Source organism: Gallus gallus, chromosome 1 (genome assembly GCF_016699485.2).
Source record: "Gallus gallus isolate bGalGal1 chromosome 1, bGalGal1.mat.broiler.GRCg7b, whole genome shotgun sequence".
Taxonomy (NCBI): domain Eukaryota; kingdom Metazoa; phylum Chordata; class Aves; order Galliformes; family Phasianidae; genus Gallus; species Gallus gallus.
The window spans coordinates 135146561-135164598 of record NC_052532.1 but is presented as its reverse complement, the minus strand read 5'-3'; the positions used below and the strand labels follow the sequence as shown (position 1 = coordinate 135164598).

The 18038-nt window shown below is 40.5% G+C and overlaps 1 protein-coding gene across 5 annotated transcripts in view; it reads right to left on the bottom strand.

Annotated features, from left to right (window-relative positions):
- MRPS9 (mitochondrial ribosomal protein S9) overlaps positions 1–12828 on the bottom strand; it is a 31836-nt gene extending 19008 nt beyond the window's left edge. For 3 of the 5 annotated variants that reach the window (NM_001277757.2, XM_046941013.1, NM_001277758.2), the window contains exons 1-2: positions 12675–12828; positions 7090–7269 (exon numbers count right to left, since the gene is read on the bottom strand). In NM_001277757.2, the coding sequence (NP_001264686.1) occupies positions 7090–7269; positions 12675–12755 (261 nt within the window). In that variant the 5' untranslated portion in view covers positions 12756–12828. Of the gene's footprint in view, positions 1–7089; positions 7270–11594; positions 11664–12674 lie in introns of all 5 variants that reach the window. The other 2 variants (XM_040699180.2, XM_046941023.1) reach the window with 2 other exon arrangements.
- Positions 12829–18038: the final 5210 nt, after the last annotated feature.

Genomic DNA, 18038 nt, shown 5'->3' with positions numbered 1-18038 from the left:
CTTCTGCAAAGTTTTGGTTTTTACAATATACATTTGTCATCACTTACCAGAACTACTCAAGTGCAAAGCCTACCTTTCTAATAAGTAAATGCAACGCTGAGTTTTCCTGAATCTTGGAATGCTGCAACTTCTACAGGAAACTAAAACATTTCATTCATCTTTCTGAAAATATCAGTGCTTGTTAATCGTGCCTACTGACAGACTGAGCATGAACATTTATTCAAATATAAAATAACTGGAGACAGCACAGGTTTGCATGTTCAGAACCTCGGTTTGTATAGACACAGTTTCCTGAAGTCCAAAAGCAACGCTTGTGGCAGCATAAGATATTTTACATAACTTAATAAAGCATTTCACTGAATGCTGCATTTTCAAACAACTGTGAATCACTGCGATCTTTGCCGAACTTGAACTAACAGTGCAGAGAAGCCAAACTCCTCAAGCCCGTTTTCCCTTTTTTAAAAGGTTAATTATCTCACCTTAAAGATACCTAAGGGTTTGCTATGACAATTTAGAAAACTACATCATACATTTGTGAACTACCATGGCTCTTATTAAGAACAGCACAAAATGCATCATTTGCTTTTACTTTACCAACATTCTGCTATTCCCGTGATATATCAAGTCATGATTATTTGCCTCCAATAAAATTCCAGATCATTCTGGCAAAATGCAAAGCAAAGCAGAGTTAAATCCAATGGGATGTATCTGTTCAACATCATCTTGCCATCCCTTTTCAATGCAACTGAAACATATGTGTGCATTTTTGCTTTATTTACAGAAAGGTTGGGGTTGGAAGAGACCTCTGGAGGTCACCTGGTTCAACCCCAGCTCAGGCAGGGCCACTCAGAGGAGGCTGTCCAGAGCCACGTCCAGCTTTAGAAGATCTCCAAGGAAGGAAAGCTTATTAAACGTGAGAGCTGTTTATTTCCATTTGTTTTGAAAACTAAAAAAGCAGATCTAACCACCAAAACTCCCTAGATGTAGGGCTCTGGCAAGCATGGCAAACTTCACACAGTGGGTAGCAGAACTTGAGATAGAAATCTTTTGTTTGATAACATGGACTGAATAAATCTCTGGCTGTAGACTCATTTATATATTGGTTAGGCAGTAAGGAAAAGTAGAATTACGATTGAATCTCAGTTAAAATAATTTACCCTAAGAAGAATGTCCGTGAGGCAACCTGAGGGCTATTACTTGCTGATAATTTTTTCCACGGATATGGAGCAGTTTGTCAGTGCTTCAATGAATTTAATACACACAGAGTGTAAAAGGACCTAACCTATTACTTTCATTAATCCCCTACTGGTATTCTGAACAGAAATTTTGAGAATTCCGAAGCAAACAAAAGGCTTAACTTGATTTTATGAAATGGTAATTTTGTTTCTCTTAGTGACTACTGTATTCCCATTTGTTAGTCAATGGGCATTTTATGCATACACACAGTAGGTGAACACCTATTTATGAACAAATGGGGATTAATTATGATGACAATAGAGAAATCCGCTGTGAGCCAAATGATGTTAAACAAACACATTATATAATATATTAAAAGAATCGATTACAGGATTCTGAGACTGACTGTGTATTTAAGAGGTAGACTTTATACAAGCGTTCGTATTACAGAATCCCAATCAAAACAGTTACTGTAACTACAGCACCTTAATAAAAGCTTCTAACAATCCACCATTTATAAGGAAGAGCAACTGTCATCTGAGATATATTATGTCTTGAAAATGTATCTTACATTCCAAGTGTATAATCACGTCTTTCAGGCTACACCATAAAAAAAACCCTGCATTAAGTAATCTTACTATCTACTTCCATCTCTCCTCACAACTAGCCAAGGAACAGTTTTTCTACTTTGCAGATTCCCTGTTTTGTTGTTGTTGCTTTTTTCCCCTGTCAAAATGAAGAGTCTTACTGCATTCTCCCTTTCAATGGAAATATAATCAGGGAGGGATATTTGTCTTTACAAACTGTTAGGAACTCTACTGGGACGTAAAAGACTCCAGATGAAGTCTTGTAGTCCTTTATTCAGAATAGTTTCTTGTTGTTTCTAGTTGCATCCTCAGTTTTTACTGAATTTGACCAAGGACAGCTTTCCTTAGGCTATAATTTCAGGTATGTTCATTAATCCCACTCTAACCTCCACAGATTATGGGCCGCTACTTCAAAATTCTCTTTGTTAAACCATACTGTTGTCATTTTCTTGGGAAATAAAACAATCTCCGCAGTCACACTCTCAAAACACGGCAGCTCACAATTAACACTCTGGTATTAATATGTTTACTTCAGATAATTTCTTACACCGTGTTGATAAATTTAATATTTTTTTTTACCAAAGGAATCTCGCTAAATCAGCACTTGTGGAGATACCAGATGATTCAGGATACTGCTATAGGACCATAATGTATTTCCCTTCCAGTTTGAATTCAAGCCAGTAGGCATAATGACAACAAGCCTCTATCCACATAAAAAAAATTTGAACCTGGCAGTCCTTCAAACAAATTGCATGCAAAACAATTTATCAAATAAGCTGCCCAGCACTGTATGTGGCATGTTGTGCAAATTCAATTTATCTGCCCCACCTTCATCTTCCTTCTTTGTTGTGTATGTTGCGTGTGCTGACTCCTGATCCCCTCTGCCTTTCCTGCCTACAAGCCAAGGAGTTTTGTTCACTATCTAAAAGTCAAAGATTACAGCTGAGAGTTAAAAAGGTTCAGTTGGGTCAGTAAAGGTTGTTTGTTTTGTTCTTGTTACATTTGTTGTTTTGTCAATAACTTGAAAAATTAAGAATTTGATACTCTAATCAGACAGAGCTGATGGAGTCATAAACCTGGATTCTGATGAAAGTCCCCACGTCTTGAACCACATTGTTTAAGCACTGAACTTCACTGCTTCTCAAACGTACGTGTTTGTTGGAATGACTCTTAACAATATTAGCAGTATTCTTTAAAAGTTTTCAGCATCTAAAATAAAGAATTTCCAGTTAAGCTGGAAAAAAGCATTCTAGCTTCAACTATTTAACAAAATACAAATCCAGTATTTTTGGTAAGGACAACACTGGACATCATGTTCTTGCAGCTAAATGAAAGTTCAGAAACATCTTTGGTTCTGAGTAATGTTTCTGACATTTCACATATGTTAATATTCACTTATTTCTCACAATCCGAGTTGCTAAAATTTGAACGTCACTTAGAAATCAGATGCTCTGAGCCATTTTGAAACACAGCTAAATATCACTTTTTCGGGTTTTTTTTAACCCATTAGTGAAGTCTTAACTCATTGAAAGAAACTACACCCTCCAAGGAATGAAGCTACTTGCTAGCATAACATCTTCATTGTGAAGAACCTTACTGGTAATTTTGCAACAACATATATGCAACTGAATATACTTCGAAAGAAGTGTTTATTTTAGACTAAAATTCTTCCAACTATCTTCATGGCAACAATCTACCAGGTCATATGGCAGACAGCAGAAGAAAATTAACACGCTTCTTTACTAACTTATGGGGAAAGTTCCTGATGAACTCATATCTCAGAGAGCATTTAGCAATTGCATAAAAATGAATAATGAAAATACTGACATATCATATAAATAGGTCAAGGAGATTAAGATGCTTTTCTTATATTAATCTTACTTAGGTTTCTGGTCTTTAAAGTAGAATATCACAGAACTGACAGTGGAAAATGAAGGTGGGCTGTTTACTATAACCGTAAGGAAGTTAAATCAAAAATAAAAGGATTACAGACTCAATCAGGGAAAAGCACTAGGTCAGGACTGCAATCTCTATTAATTAGGTATCCCAGCTGGGCAGTGGGTATGCAGCTGTTAACTTGATCAATGACGTACCTAAATGTCATCTCTACTGATTCGCTTATAAATTACCAGCAAGTGAGACTAATGTACAGGTGCTAATTTATTTAAACTGTTCTCTGCAGTTCTACATAGCTTTATAAACTGCATCTGGCACCTAATGTTAGCTGTCAGTTGCACTTAGACATGCCTGTCCTAACGACTCTGTTCATTAGAAATGAGCACAAATTATGAAATATTGTGAAAAATGATACATCAAATGGAATGGGCAAAGCAAATCAATTAGAGAAACTTCATACCACATACTCACACATAGGAGAATAAAACATCTCAGCTTCAGAGCGAGGTCTATAATACCAATTAAAAAGCAATTGGTAGACTTCTGCAGAGTTATACATCAATTTGCTGGATATTTTTTTTTTTTCCCCCTCCAGAAATAAAGTTGTAATGCACAGCTTAACTTTTCATTCCTAAATAAAAGCATCAATAAGAGGCAATTCTGCTTCCACAACATCCAGGAGAAGGATTAACAAGTAAGTCAACCTATTTTCCGGTTTAAAACTTCAGAAGGTTTAGCTTTTATTAAACTACACCTAAAACTCCAGTGAAGGACAGAATCCTAGATGCCTACTTTTGAACTACACCACACAGACTGATTAACAGTAGAAGACATGGAGGTACGTAAGCACTCATCAGTAAGAATTATTACTGTTTGAAATGTAAAGCTTGGTAATTCTCCTGCCAGTGCTTAAGGAGCTTTTATATTTTTACAACAGTAATTTAATTATGCATAGCAGACACTATTATACACTAAGTATTTTCCAACACCTGATGAAATATGAAGAAATTAAATATGCACCAGACACTTGGTATCACTAAACAAAACACTGCACTTTTGGATTCACTTCTCCATCTTTTCAGAAATAGAGTCTGCAAAGCAGTCACATACTTGCCACGTGCACTGCATTTACTAATTATGGAGCTCAGTTAATTCTGTGCAAGTGATCACAGTGCTGTGGATTCATACAGAAGAAATTGCTACCTATACATGCTCATCGTCCACTTCCAGTCTCGCTGTCTGACAGCCTTTCCTCTAGACTCTGTCAAGAGAAGGAAAGTTAATGCACTCTTACCATTAACCTCGCAGGCAAACTAACTAAACTATTAGGAGCAGCACCATACTGAGCCACTGATACCATCCATCCAGACTTCAGTAAGGCCTCTGACGCTATGCTCCATAACATCCTTCTCTCCAAATGGAAAAAATATGGATTTGATGAGTGGGCTGTTCAACGGACAAGGAACGGGTTGTGAGACTGTACCCAAAGAGTGGTGGTCAATGGCTCCATGTCTGGATGGTAATCAGTGATGAGTGATGTCCCTCGGGGGTCAGTACTGCAAGCAGTGCTCTTAAAATCTTCATCAATGACATTAACAGCGGATCAAGTGCACCTCAGCAAGTTTGCAGAACTTATATTTTTATATATATATATATATATATATATATATATATATATATATATATATAAATTTAGAGATATACATAATATACACAATAAGAGTGATGAGGCACTGGCACAGGTTGCCTGGAGAGGTAGTGGAAGCCCCATCCTTTGAGACATTCAAGGAAAGGCTGGACCAGGCTCTGAGCAACCTGATCTACCTGCAGGTGTTCCTGTCCATTGCAGGGGAGCTGGACTAGATGACATTTATAGGTCCCTTCCAACTCTAACGACTCTATGATACTATAATAGAGTGAGAGGTCTTTGTAGTGGCAGATTTGCATATGAATACTTTTTAATAACTTTCCTGTAATATAAGCATCATTAAAGGTAGGAAAAAAAATCAGAAAAATGCAGAGAAAGGAAATTCTGTAATCTGTTGAAAAGCAAGAAAGCCAGTGTAAAGCAGGCCACTACTATTTCTACTCCAAATGCCTCCTTCATTGACTGTCTTCACAGTTGATAGAACCTTAACCACCACACACTGAAACCGAAAGGGTCTGCAGTGACATTTGTCTGTAGAATAAACAAGTAAATGAAAGTCACAGCATTGGTACCTAGCTATGTACTAACAAAGGTTGATTTCCTATGATTTTTGACTTGAAGACAAGTTTCCCTTATGAATTTTCTGATACCTAATGAGACTCAAGTCTCACTTCAACTTTTTTCTCAGCAGGCCATTAAACTTCATTCTCTTCTACTTTGTCATCTATTTTCAGATAATTTTTACGAACTTCATCTTGAAGCCTCTCTGTCAAATGTGGATGAAATCATCCTGCATCACCACCTACAGGTGTAGTTCTTCCTTGGCATAAGCAGGCTACCAAGACCTCTTACATGGAAACAGCTATGCTCACAGAATTTGCCACGGAAAGGTGACAAAACCATGTGAGCAAAACAATCCCTTTCCTCTGAAAAAAAGTAAAACCACGTATACCTCTTTCAGCACACACAACATCTAGCCTAGGGGCACCACTGATATACTGTGCTGCCATGGCTTTAGTAATAGTGTTGCTGCTTTGCAGAAAAAGCAGCATGCAGCTTCACCTACAACTGAATGTCACTAAATGACATTTCTCTTCACTACCTCTGATGTGTGGTAAAATAAGATAGAAATGATGGAAGCGAAGTCCTAGTTGGATGTCAATTTTTGTTTATTTATTTATGTGAAAGACAGCATATCTATACCTAAGTTAAATGGCACAGAGAAAGAAGAGGCCACCCACCTATCAGCTGTCAGAGAGAATGGCAATAAAATAATGTTTTGAGATACGGATATGAGCCCTAGATGCAGGTCTGTATTAGAATCTCTAAGCTAAACCAGGGGGTTACTTGTAGAACATCTATAAAATTTAATTGGCATTACCAGCAACCACAGTATCACGCAAGAAAACCCAACCTAAATATACACAGCAGGTTAAATTGTGGTTAAATGTTCCAAAGAGCTACAGAGACCTTTGCAGGGCCTCTTATAACCTCAGATCAAGGGGATTATCCATTAGTACATTTAAAAAGAACCCACTGTGCTTTAGCAAGATACGGTATACACAGTTCTATACTGTGATGTCTGACCTCACACGGTAGCATGAGTAGAATCTCTATTCACAGTCACAGTTGCAACGTTTGCAACGTATAGTAGTAGTCTTTCTTATTCTGACAGTTTGATTAAAAATCACAGAGAGCTGAGGGGCTCATGCTGAAGTAAAGTGCTTTCAATATCTGAAACTCTACAGTAAATTACTTCTCCAACAGAGCAACTGCACTTACATCAATATCCTCTTGGGTAAAAGTTTCTGGATCTTCTCCCATCATGTTGGCTAAATGTCTCTTTCCTAGGTCGAACTCTTCAATTTGTTTCTTAATAAATGCCTCCGTGTATTTTTCAGGTCCGGAGGCTGCTACATTTTTCCTCCATGCAGCTGTGGTAGTATAGATTAGCCTCAATGTCTAACAAAAACAGAAAAAAGTGAGATTTATTTTAATATTTTTTTTAGCATAGCGAGCTTTAAATAAAATCAACAGTAAAACAAGTCATGCTTACTGCTTACTTATAACAGAATTCAACGTACTACTGTAGTAAATTAGCAAATGCAGTTACACTCATGAAACCATTTTCTTTCAATTGTTTAATGCCCAAAAACAGAGAAACATTCTGAAAGTTGAACATTTTCACACATCACAATCAATTTGGAGAACTACTTTTCCTCTTACTGAAGATATGTGTATTTTTGCACCTGCCTTTTAGGTTTTTTTTTTTTTAATTTAGTGAGATTTTTCTGATGGAAAGAAATGTAGTATTACATATTGGGAACATCCAGCAAAAGGGAAACAGCACTGATCAAATAATGCAGTCTTCATTTGTATGTATATCTATCAGCACGTAAGCAGATTTTGCATTCACCTAAAGGCACTCCATAACAAAGAATGAAAAGAATCTGCAGGGCAGCCCTCTTAACAGCTTTTGGAAACACGTTGGCTACCCTGTGTCCTGTGGCACAGCGGACAGTCACTGCTAGACGTTCTGGAAAAGTATGAATTACTCCTTCCTTGCTCAGTGCCAGAAGGTTCACTGCCTCTGGTGGAATGATGAGGAAACAAAGCAGGGTGATTCTCGTCAGCAACTACTACCGAGCACGGCTCCAGCTCAGGAATCAAAACACCAGGGACACATATTTGTCTCCCACAAAGATTGACAGATAAGCTTTTCTTTCATCAAGACAATCAGAAACTACAATGACTAATTTCAATCAAGCTTTCTGCCAGAGGAACAGGAGCTTCACTGACAGGGCTGCAATGTTCCGGTTTCAGCTTAGTGCCAATAGCGTGTGTTATTTTGTTAATGCCAGCTTTGGAGAGACAAAGTTCTCTGCAGCTCTTTGGCTCTGGCAGAATACTGCAATTTCTGTGCCCTGACTGATCCCAAAATGGCTCTCCTGAGTGCCAAAGCTGACAGGAGGTGGTTGAATTGGGAGAAAGAAGAGTCCCACTCTTTATCTTCATTTCTTTCAGCAAGCAAATAAACGGTCTCCGCTTCTCCTGGTGCTGCAGCCTCAGTCTACCTTTCATGAAACATTAAAACCCAAACACATGTAATAAGGCTACTAATTCACTTTCTTATGAGGAACAGAATAAACCTAGCAACCAAAACAACTAAACATCCTCCCAGTCTTTACTGACAATCCTCCCAGATTTACAGAAACAGCCTCCTGTAAATCACAATTTGGACACGCTGACCATTTTGATTGATTTGATCATTCTGAGTCAAGCTAATATAAACACCTTAAAACACTTATCTTTCTAAAACTAATATGAACACAGTAGCCATCTTCAAGCCTGGCTACAACCACAAAGACATGAACACACATATATGTGCACTGGCCACAGAAGGTTTAAAAACAGCTCCATGGCAGGGTGTTGTTGTTGTGTGTGTGTGTATATATACATACACACACACACACACACACACACACACACACACACACATATATGTATCAAGATTTTAGATATACAGCTATACAGCTTCCACCACCAAGGCTCTGGTGACATCCTAAGAAAGCAATAAGGCTTCTTTGCATATTACCCACTCTTCTGCTAGTCGCTCCTCAGGAAAGAATTCAATTCATCCTCTTACTTGTTGTAATAGCAACTAATTATTTGTAATTCTTGTTAATGAACACGATTCCATGTTACTCAGCCCAAAATTGCTTTCTCTCTGCTATGCTTTAAACAGGATACTTTAAAAAGACCGCTTTCATCTTATTCCTGACAATTTCTATTGTAATTTTCTCGTTTTTGTCCTCCTTCCCTCAAGCTATTCATATTCTTCCCTAGTTTCAATTCATCACTAATCAAAAGTCCCTGGACACACAAACTGTTCATAATTAGAAAACAGCCTCTTATGCAAATCAGTATCTATTGTATTGGGAACCTCTTCTGGGATAAGAGCACTATTTCATGGGCAATACAGGCAAGAACTGCAAAGCAGCACCAGATGCTTCTGGCATTTCAGTCAAACAAGAAAGCACACTCCTCAACTTTCCAGAGGAACTACAGAGGTTTGCATTTACTCATTACACATTTCATGAAGCATTACTGCAGACAGCAGCCTCATCATTTTTAAACAATATTGGTTACTGCCAGTACTTCTGAAATAGTAGGCTGCTCCACCAGAGTAGGAGAGAAGATAAAGTCTTTATTTCTGGACGTGGCTCCTGAGTATTGGCCCCTCTTGATCAACTCCTCCCCAAACAACCTAGCATTCAGTCTGGCAAACCCCTATTTTCCTGGGAGACATTTTTATTTAGTTTTTTAACTATTACCCCATGAATTTCGCTTCACTGAGGAGTGATAAGGGGAAAAAAAAAGGCTACAAAGATAATCAGAGGCTTAGAGCACCTCCCTTATGAGGAACAGCTGAGAGACCTGGGATAGAAGGGATCTTATCGACACTTATAAGTATCTGAAAGGCAAGTACCAAGTGGGGCCAGGCTCTTTCTTGTGGTGCCCAGCAACCAAACGAGGGGCAATGGGCAGAAACCAGAACACAGGAGATCCCATCTGAACATGAGGAGAAATGTCTTTGAGGGTGACAGAGAACATGGGACAGGGTCCAGGATGTAGAGTCTCCTCTGGAGATATGCAAACATGCCTGGACACATGCCTGTGCAATCTGCAGCAGGGAACCTGCTTTAGCACAGAGTTGAACTGGATCTCTTCAAGTCCCTTCCAACCCCACTGAAAACCAATGTGTGTCACTAGAAGAGGAATCAAGCTTCCTTACTTTTGGAAAGAAAGGAAAGGGGAAGCAAAGGTAATAGGCTCAAATTCAAGAGGAAACACCATCCATTTTACATTGTATTGCTGCAGAGATGAAAGTAGACACCAATTTATGTGGTACATCCACAGCTGCACCATTTTCAAGCCTCTTCTGTGCTCTATGCTGGCAGACTTCAGCCATCTTCTCTTCCAGAACCACGCAGTGCACAGATTTGTACTAGAATATTATCTTTGAGGTAGAACTCAGCTGGCAGATGCACGGCTGGAGCTGTATAACCACAACAGCATGCAGGAATAGAGCTGCCCTGTGTCCATGGCTTCAGTTACTGGTAGTATAGTCAAGCAAGATGCAAACAGCAGTCCTTCAGTCATGTCTTGCACAAGACAAAGCATGCCATATGTAGCTATCATACCGAATGAGCATGTGAGCTTTTTGCTTTCAAGTGTGATGTTTTACAAATTGGTTTAATTCATTTTACTTAAATGACATTTACAACGTCTCAGGTTCCAGCTGGCCTACAAATTAAACAGGTAAATCAGTACCAGGTTTGTGTTTTAATAAGCATTTGTGAAACACATCAGGAAGTATCACAAGATGTCAGTAAACATGCTGAAGTAATTCTATATTACATTAATAAAAGACTTGCCACAGTATTTAATCAGAAGAAACCTCTCCCTAATTGAGTACTCTCTTAAAGGAAACTGAAACCACATCTCTCCCACCCACAGAATCTACTTCTTTTGCTTATTTGATCAAATCTATGTATTTGGTTTTGCTTATACTGTGTATTATGGAAATAAATATAGAGATACAGGGTAAACATCAATCCTGCACAATGGGGGCAAGGATTTAGATCAAGTGGCTTTCAGGTATAAACTGTAAAATACCAGCAGGCCTACCTCAACTCTGTCTCGGCTAGCAACTTCACTGAAAGCTACCTCATTCTTAGCATGTAGTTGCAAAATCTCCCAAAATACTGAGGCCAATATGCAATGACAAACCATTTCTCAAGCACAGTATGATACGTAGCCTAACATCCACAGTGTTACAACCAACATCTGCCTTGAGCCCAGCCATTTCTTGAAGGCAGACAATGCTGGAGATTTGTTATAATACACACGGAGATTACACATTCTGGATTCATGTTCTCTGCAGGCAGGACAAAGTGGTATCACATTACTGATATCAGTACATATACCATCCACACAAATTCATACACAAAAGTAAAAGCCCACATGGTACTCTGAACTCCTCTGCTAAGAAGAAAACTACACAACCACAACAGGAGTGATAGACAGTAACAAAGATAGACCATATCTCAATACAGATTTTTGATACTGTTCAGTGGGATTTTCTTCTGAGTTTCATGAGGTACTTTCTGTACTCACATAAATGCTTAGTACTCAGAACATCCTCATCAAAGTGTTCTATAGGTTAACAACACATGAACCTTTCAGACTGTCTGTGCCCTGCGTCCCCTTAGCTCCTTTCTCACCTTTTAGGTCAGTTAGTTGGAAGCAGGAAGATATGTTTATAGCTATGGGCTCAGGTACCAATCCCACCTCTGGGAGAGAGAAGTAGACAAGTTATCAGTGAAGGCCCCTTCCAGTCCTGCCTTCTACAGTCACTTCTTCAAGACCATTTCCTCACTTACGGTACAGAGTTCTCAGCTCAAACTCAAGCAGGTACCTGCCCAAGAAGGCCACGCCACTGTCAGCCATAACTTTGATGCAGGATAACCAAAACCACACAAACTCCTCCAAAGGAGAACTATGATCAAGCACTAGGACTTTTTCAGCTTTTTTCTCAGTCCTTGGGCAACTTCAGTGTACTTCTGCCTGCTGCATAAGGAACCCAAGTCTTCATCCCCACTACATAAATCTCATCTGCAATTAAGCAATATAAAATAGTTCCAATTGCTCTTTCCAAGCATTACCTCTTACTTACTTACTGCATCTCTCTCCTGCTCCTTAGGGTTTCGTTCAGTCATCAAACAGATCCGCAGCTCGCATCACCCCAATGTGGTTTGTTGCCTGGGATTGTTACCAGCTTGCCTTTGAACAGATTTGTTGGCCACTGCTGGAACGCACACATCAAATACTACTGCCAACACCACGACTGCCCACTGCACTGACAGCAGCTGAAAACCAGCGCCTCTCAGAACAAGTGGTCGGCTCTGCTCAAACAGGAGCTACCGCACTTCTGGAGAGCAATTCCCTCCACGCTGCAGGAATTCGGTGGTTCCATAACCACTCACCCACTTAGCAAACATAACGTTGTTTGAGTGTTAGTAAGCCGCGAATCTCACACCGCTCTGCTTTTGAGGATGGCTGAGGGCTGCAGCCCATCCCTACTAGTTCTGTTCGCACACACACTCCATCAGGCCTCCCCCACACTTTTAACTTCACGACTAAAAACAAACGAAGCCCAGCGGAGGCTGCCCGGAAGCGGCTGCCCTGCAACAAACCCCTGCAGCTCCCAAGCCCTCTCAGCGGGGCGAAAGCACGCAGGCTCCCACGCGGCCCAGGCCTCCCGCTCCCCCCCGGCCACCACGCAGTGCCCGGGCGGCTCTCACCTGAGCGCTAGGCCCACCCGACGCCGCCGCGCTCCACCGGCCGCCCAGCCGCAGCACGCGCCCCGCTGCCACCACCGCCATGCCCACCGCCGGGGGACGGGACGGCCCGGCTCGGCGCAGCCCGCAGTAGGCCCCAGAACCGCCGATTGGCGGGAAGGATGAGGCGGGGCTGCGCCTGCGCGCTGCTTCGCGCCGTGAGCGGGTGGTACTGAAGGAGCACTGGGAGATGGATGGGAGAAGAGGGCTTAGGGTGTGTAGTAATAGTTGTTGTTGGGGGTGTGCTGTTGTACGAGTGAGGCCCCTTAGTGTGCTCAGCCCAGAGCTGAGCTCTGCCCTCTGTGACAGCGACAGGGCCCGAGGGAACGGCATGGAGCTGTCAGGGGAGGGGCAGCTGGGGGTTAGGAAGTGGTTTATGGTGCGTATGAATGCCCTTGGAGGTTGTGACTGGGTCAGTGGCAGGCAGTGGGTGCACGTGTTCCATGAGGTGGACGCGGCTGCAATCAGACTCCTGGTGGAGCAGGCAGTGCTGAGAGTTGTAGCTGCTCTGGTGCAACCCTACTGCTCATGGAAGCTGTAGCAAAAAGTTTTATTTCAACCTATCTTTGGGGTACATGTGTATGCACCTCTGAGTGATTGGATGTTGGTGGTTGCCACAGGAAAAGTGGAAATGAATTAAAATCCTTAAAAAAAAGAAGAGAAAAAAAGTTATTTTCGAGACTTTTGCACTTTTATTTGAGAGGATGTTCTGGAAGCAAATCTCAGCTTTTCCAGGTTTATTTTTCTTTTCACATTTTCACTGGTGGCTTTTGCATCCTCCCATTGGGTTGCAAGTATGATTTCTTTCCAGGGGTTTAAAAGAGAGTGTAAGAAAACTGGTAGTGGGCAAGGGAAATCACTCATGCAGGTTGTCAAGGAGGAACCAACTGGAAAGGTGTATTTATTCCCTAGGTCACCAGCCATGAAAATGACACCATCAATATTTTCACTGACATGGATACATATAAGCAACTACTGTGAATACTGCACCAAAGAGAATCAGTGAAATGGCTCTCTTCTGTGCACAGCTGGCCAAGCACTGGGAACAGCAGCCGGCTCTCATTCACACAGTGGGTAGGGATTGCACTTGGTGAGCAGCTGTTTCTCCAAATGAGACTAAAATGAAGTTGGGTTGGGGTCACAGTCCTGCTTGACCCACTGAAGGAGCTGAAGGGTAGAGTGGTGCAGCCTTTTGAAGGTTCATGGCAAGTCTCATCTGCTACCTGTTGCCCCCTTGCTTTGCTCTGCTTGGGGATGGAGAAGTTCCTCAGTCCTCACCAAGCCAAATAATCATCACCTCTAACCACTGCCATCTGCCTAGAAGCAAAACAACACTGGAGTGAACTGCTTTAATTCTGTACCTGCAATTAATTATCAGTAAAATCTAAAGAGCACTGACGCCTATATAATAATGGCTACTTGGACTTTGTAGCTAGTTGATGTCAGTCCAGCTCCCTCCTTGTCTTAAGTCTATCTACTCCTGTGCCTACTGGGAAATAAAACTAAATGCCACTGCAGTCCAAAGCATATTTTCAAGGACATGAGTGTCTGTATATGGTTCATTGTTTTAGTCTGAGGTTGTAAAATTGCTCTCACAACTGTAAAACAATTCATTAGATGAATGGGGACCTCAGAATATGATAAGTCCAGTATTTAATGATGAGGACTGTGTTGTGTTTCTTTTGAGTGGTCAAATCTTAGAAATTACCCCGTCAGTATAAGAGATTTTGCAGAAATTGCTTTGAAATCCTTGGGCTCAGGTATTTTTCCAACCATCCTGCTGCTGCCAAGGAGTTTACCTGTACTTTCTTGTTCCTGGAAGGCACTTCTCCAGAAGTCTGGGTTACTGGTAAATGTAAGTGGGTATTGCTTGGGATATTTTGAAGGAAATGGACTTTTGTGGTGGGCATGACTTGTGTTCCAGAAGGATTCCTTCTGATGTAAGGGTTGCCACTCCTAATCAGATGACATGAGTTTGTATTTACCAGCTCAAAATCAACTCTTAGCACCAGCCACTGAAAGATAAAAATGAAGTTGTGGGAGTTACTTACATGCTCAGCTCCTGCATTCCCAGCCCTCTGTCAAGTTTATTAAGACAGAGCTTAGGAGAAATGCAAGAAAACCATGTTTAATCTGCTTACCCAAGACTAATTCCAAAGGGTTTCTCTATCTATCTCTGTATTTAGTTGACATACTGTAGATGCTTACCTAATCCATGCAAACTATCCTGATGTTCTGCTAAGCCCTCTGTGGATCTTCAGTCTCTGTGTGTCAGGAATGTCTTTTTGAGCCTGGATGGGCAATGCTCAACTCTGGGAATTTGTTCAAGTAGTAAACTTTATCACCCATATACTGACATACCTTGTTGATTGTACTCTTACAGTCGTGCAACTGGTAACTGCTGCCTGCACAACATTACCTAATTTTGTTTTGGTACTAGATAATGAGGGCAAGGATATAATCTGAGGATGCTGTCATGTAATGAAACAAGGTAGCCTGTGGCAGAAAGTAAGGGACTCCAGGATTCAGAAGACAAAAGAAATAGTTGGAACAGAAATAAGACTTTTTGGGATACTATAATCTAAATGCACTTCTGAAGAGATGTCTGAATCTTTTACTGTTTTCACTTCTGCTCCACAGAAATAAAAGAGTAGATTGGCTTTTGATTTCTGAAGTTCTTAGGAGCTAATTTTTGTTCTCTTTCACCTGTTCTTTCCTTCCTTAGTCGGTGAGTATTTTGGCCTGTCCAGGGACCAAGTGGGTGGGTGATAGAGGGTGCTAGACAACGCATTCACTTAGATCTTAACCAGTGGCAACTTCTGGCTTCTCCTTGGAGCCAGGAAGTTTAGAAAAGCCCGGGTCTAGTCACTTAGAATTCAACAATAGCTTGAGTTTTGGCTAGGGAGAGCTCTGGAGAGGAGAACCATGGCTTGACAGAAATCCTCATGTTTCAGAAGATAATTGATATGAGTTTGAAAAAAAAAGAAAAAGAAAGAAAAAAAAAACCAACAAAATACATGTTAAAAATGCAAATAATTCAGCAGTATTTTAATTCTGTTCCAGTTAAGTAATTTCTCAATATTTTATGGCATCTGTGTGCTTTTTGACACTGAAATTGTTTTGCATTGATCTTTTTCATCACTATTGAAAGGCTTAAAGCTGATGTATCCAGAAATCATGCTTTCTTAAATGCAAACACATTAATTTTACTTTTAAAAATGAGTAATAAGAGCAACTACTTCATTGTACGTAGATGTCTTCAAATGCAGACTGATCACACTCCAATTTGTAGACTGCATGTGCCAGCTACCTAAGGGTTGTCAATTAAGTTATGCTATAAAAGGCACAGCGCTTAGGGAGCTGTCAATCAAGCCTGTTGTGAGAGGTTTCAAGAGTCATTATTCCAATGGTATTTATTGAATATAAAAATAAAATTTACATGAAAACACCAAATACAGTTGGATCATATTTCATTTTATTTCAAGAACGCTTTGCAGTGAGCACAGAAGCAGTAAAGATGACATCACCAGAGATCATTCCTCGTAATGCTGTGCCCCTGATTTGTTCCTTTGGACAGCTTTCCTTTTTCATGAAAGAAGGTACTGCCCTAATCCCACTGACTTCATCGCAGTTTGTATCACAGCTCCACATCTGTTTCATCTTTTCTTCAAAGTCCAAGTGGTAGTATTCTTTTTATATTTTTTTCCCTTCACAGCTTATGTATCTTTGAGAACTGCAAAGCTTTTTGGGGAGCATTCCTTTCTGCATCACTATGTTCCAGCTCTACCATAATTTATGTGCTTGAGTAACCCCCATTGAATTTGCAAATAGTTCTCAGAAAGTAGGAGAATTTGTATGGATGTAATTTGGAGGCATTTGAAGACAGTTTTATTCCACATGGATGCCAGAATCAGCCCAAAGAGATCCAAATGCAGTGTCTGGGCCTATTTTTAGTTGGCAAGTGCTTTTAGACTCTGTAATGTCTTTGTCGTTTGTCTACCATAAGCTTTGCCTCCGTATGTTTATCACTGTTGCTGATTCATCTTTCAATATTAGAATCACTTAGAGCTGTGCTTTCAACTAAAGCTTGTATCAGAGCTTTTAGACAAATGTCACTACTGATTCTAGAAGCAACTTAGGGTCAGAGCTGACATTAGATCCATAAGCTATATCTGTACTGCTAAATAAAGGAGGCCTTACGCTGGCCTAGAGAATGAGTGACCTTGCTTGAATCACATCAGCTCTGGTTAGGCCTTCCCTCAGCTGTGATGCTGGCTGGAGCAGCCTCAAATAGAACCAGAAATACAAATAATCTCCCTCATCCATAGACAGAGAAATAGTAGTTTTATCTCTTCATCACGTAGAAATTTATTGCTATTCCCACTACTGAGCCTTCTCAGTAACTTTCTGTTACTGATTTTTCTAAGTACATATTTTCTGTGTACGTGTATTCAGAATAAATGGAAGAAAACAGTAATTTCTCAAATCATACATACTTCCCAAGATTCCCTTACAGATAGGGAGTAGACACTTTTAAGTCCTGTCTACCCCACCAGATAACCAGAAAATACATCTTAAAGTGTTCCCTCCTGGGACAGTGCAAGGAATTTGGCTATATACAGTTTATGGATGCTATTTGAGGTTGTAAACTCCGTATACATCTTTGTCAGACTGTAAGCGCTGTCTTGATTTTAAACCTGAGATTTGTCTTCCTGTGGCTTCGTGTCTTTCCTGCTGAATTGAAATTCATGCAGGGTGCAGGTGCAGAGCAGCAGTTGGTGCCCACAGGCTATCCCATGGAGCACCATGCTACTAGACGCTGTTAGCCCTGCCAAGGAGGCCAGGTTGTTGAGGACATCATCACCTTGGCCACAGACTAATCCTGCAAGAGACTGTGTTCACCTGAAAGCTGAATCTGGATTAAAGACGAAGAAAAAAAGCACCAAGTACTGCTGTTACTTTCTGACCACTATATTCAAGTAATGAAGAAGATAAGCTGGTCAGTTTTCTGCTGTAGTTTTCTTCCCAGAAAGAATCAATTTATATGTCTGCATTGAATCCAGTTAAAACACATTGGGATCATTACATTTCCTTTATGCGAGACAACTAAGTAAGAGAAAAAAATGTTTTTGTACCTGTTACGGTGTTTCAGGTAGAATATAATGTTTTATGTTGGAATATGAAGGCTATAAAATGTCCAGCAAAAACAACCATCTAACTTAATACAGATGTCCTCCCCAGGTGTTCCTCAAAGGAAGTGCTGGGGTGTTTTTGGCCTCTTTGCTATTACAGCAATGAGGCACTACCTGCAGTCTATGATGTGGGTGC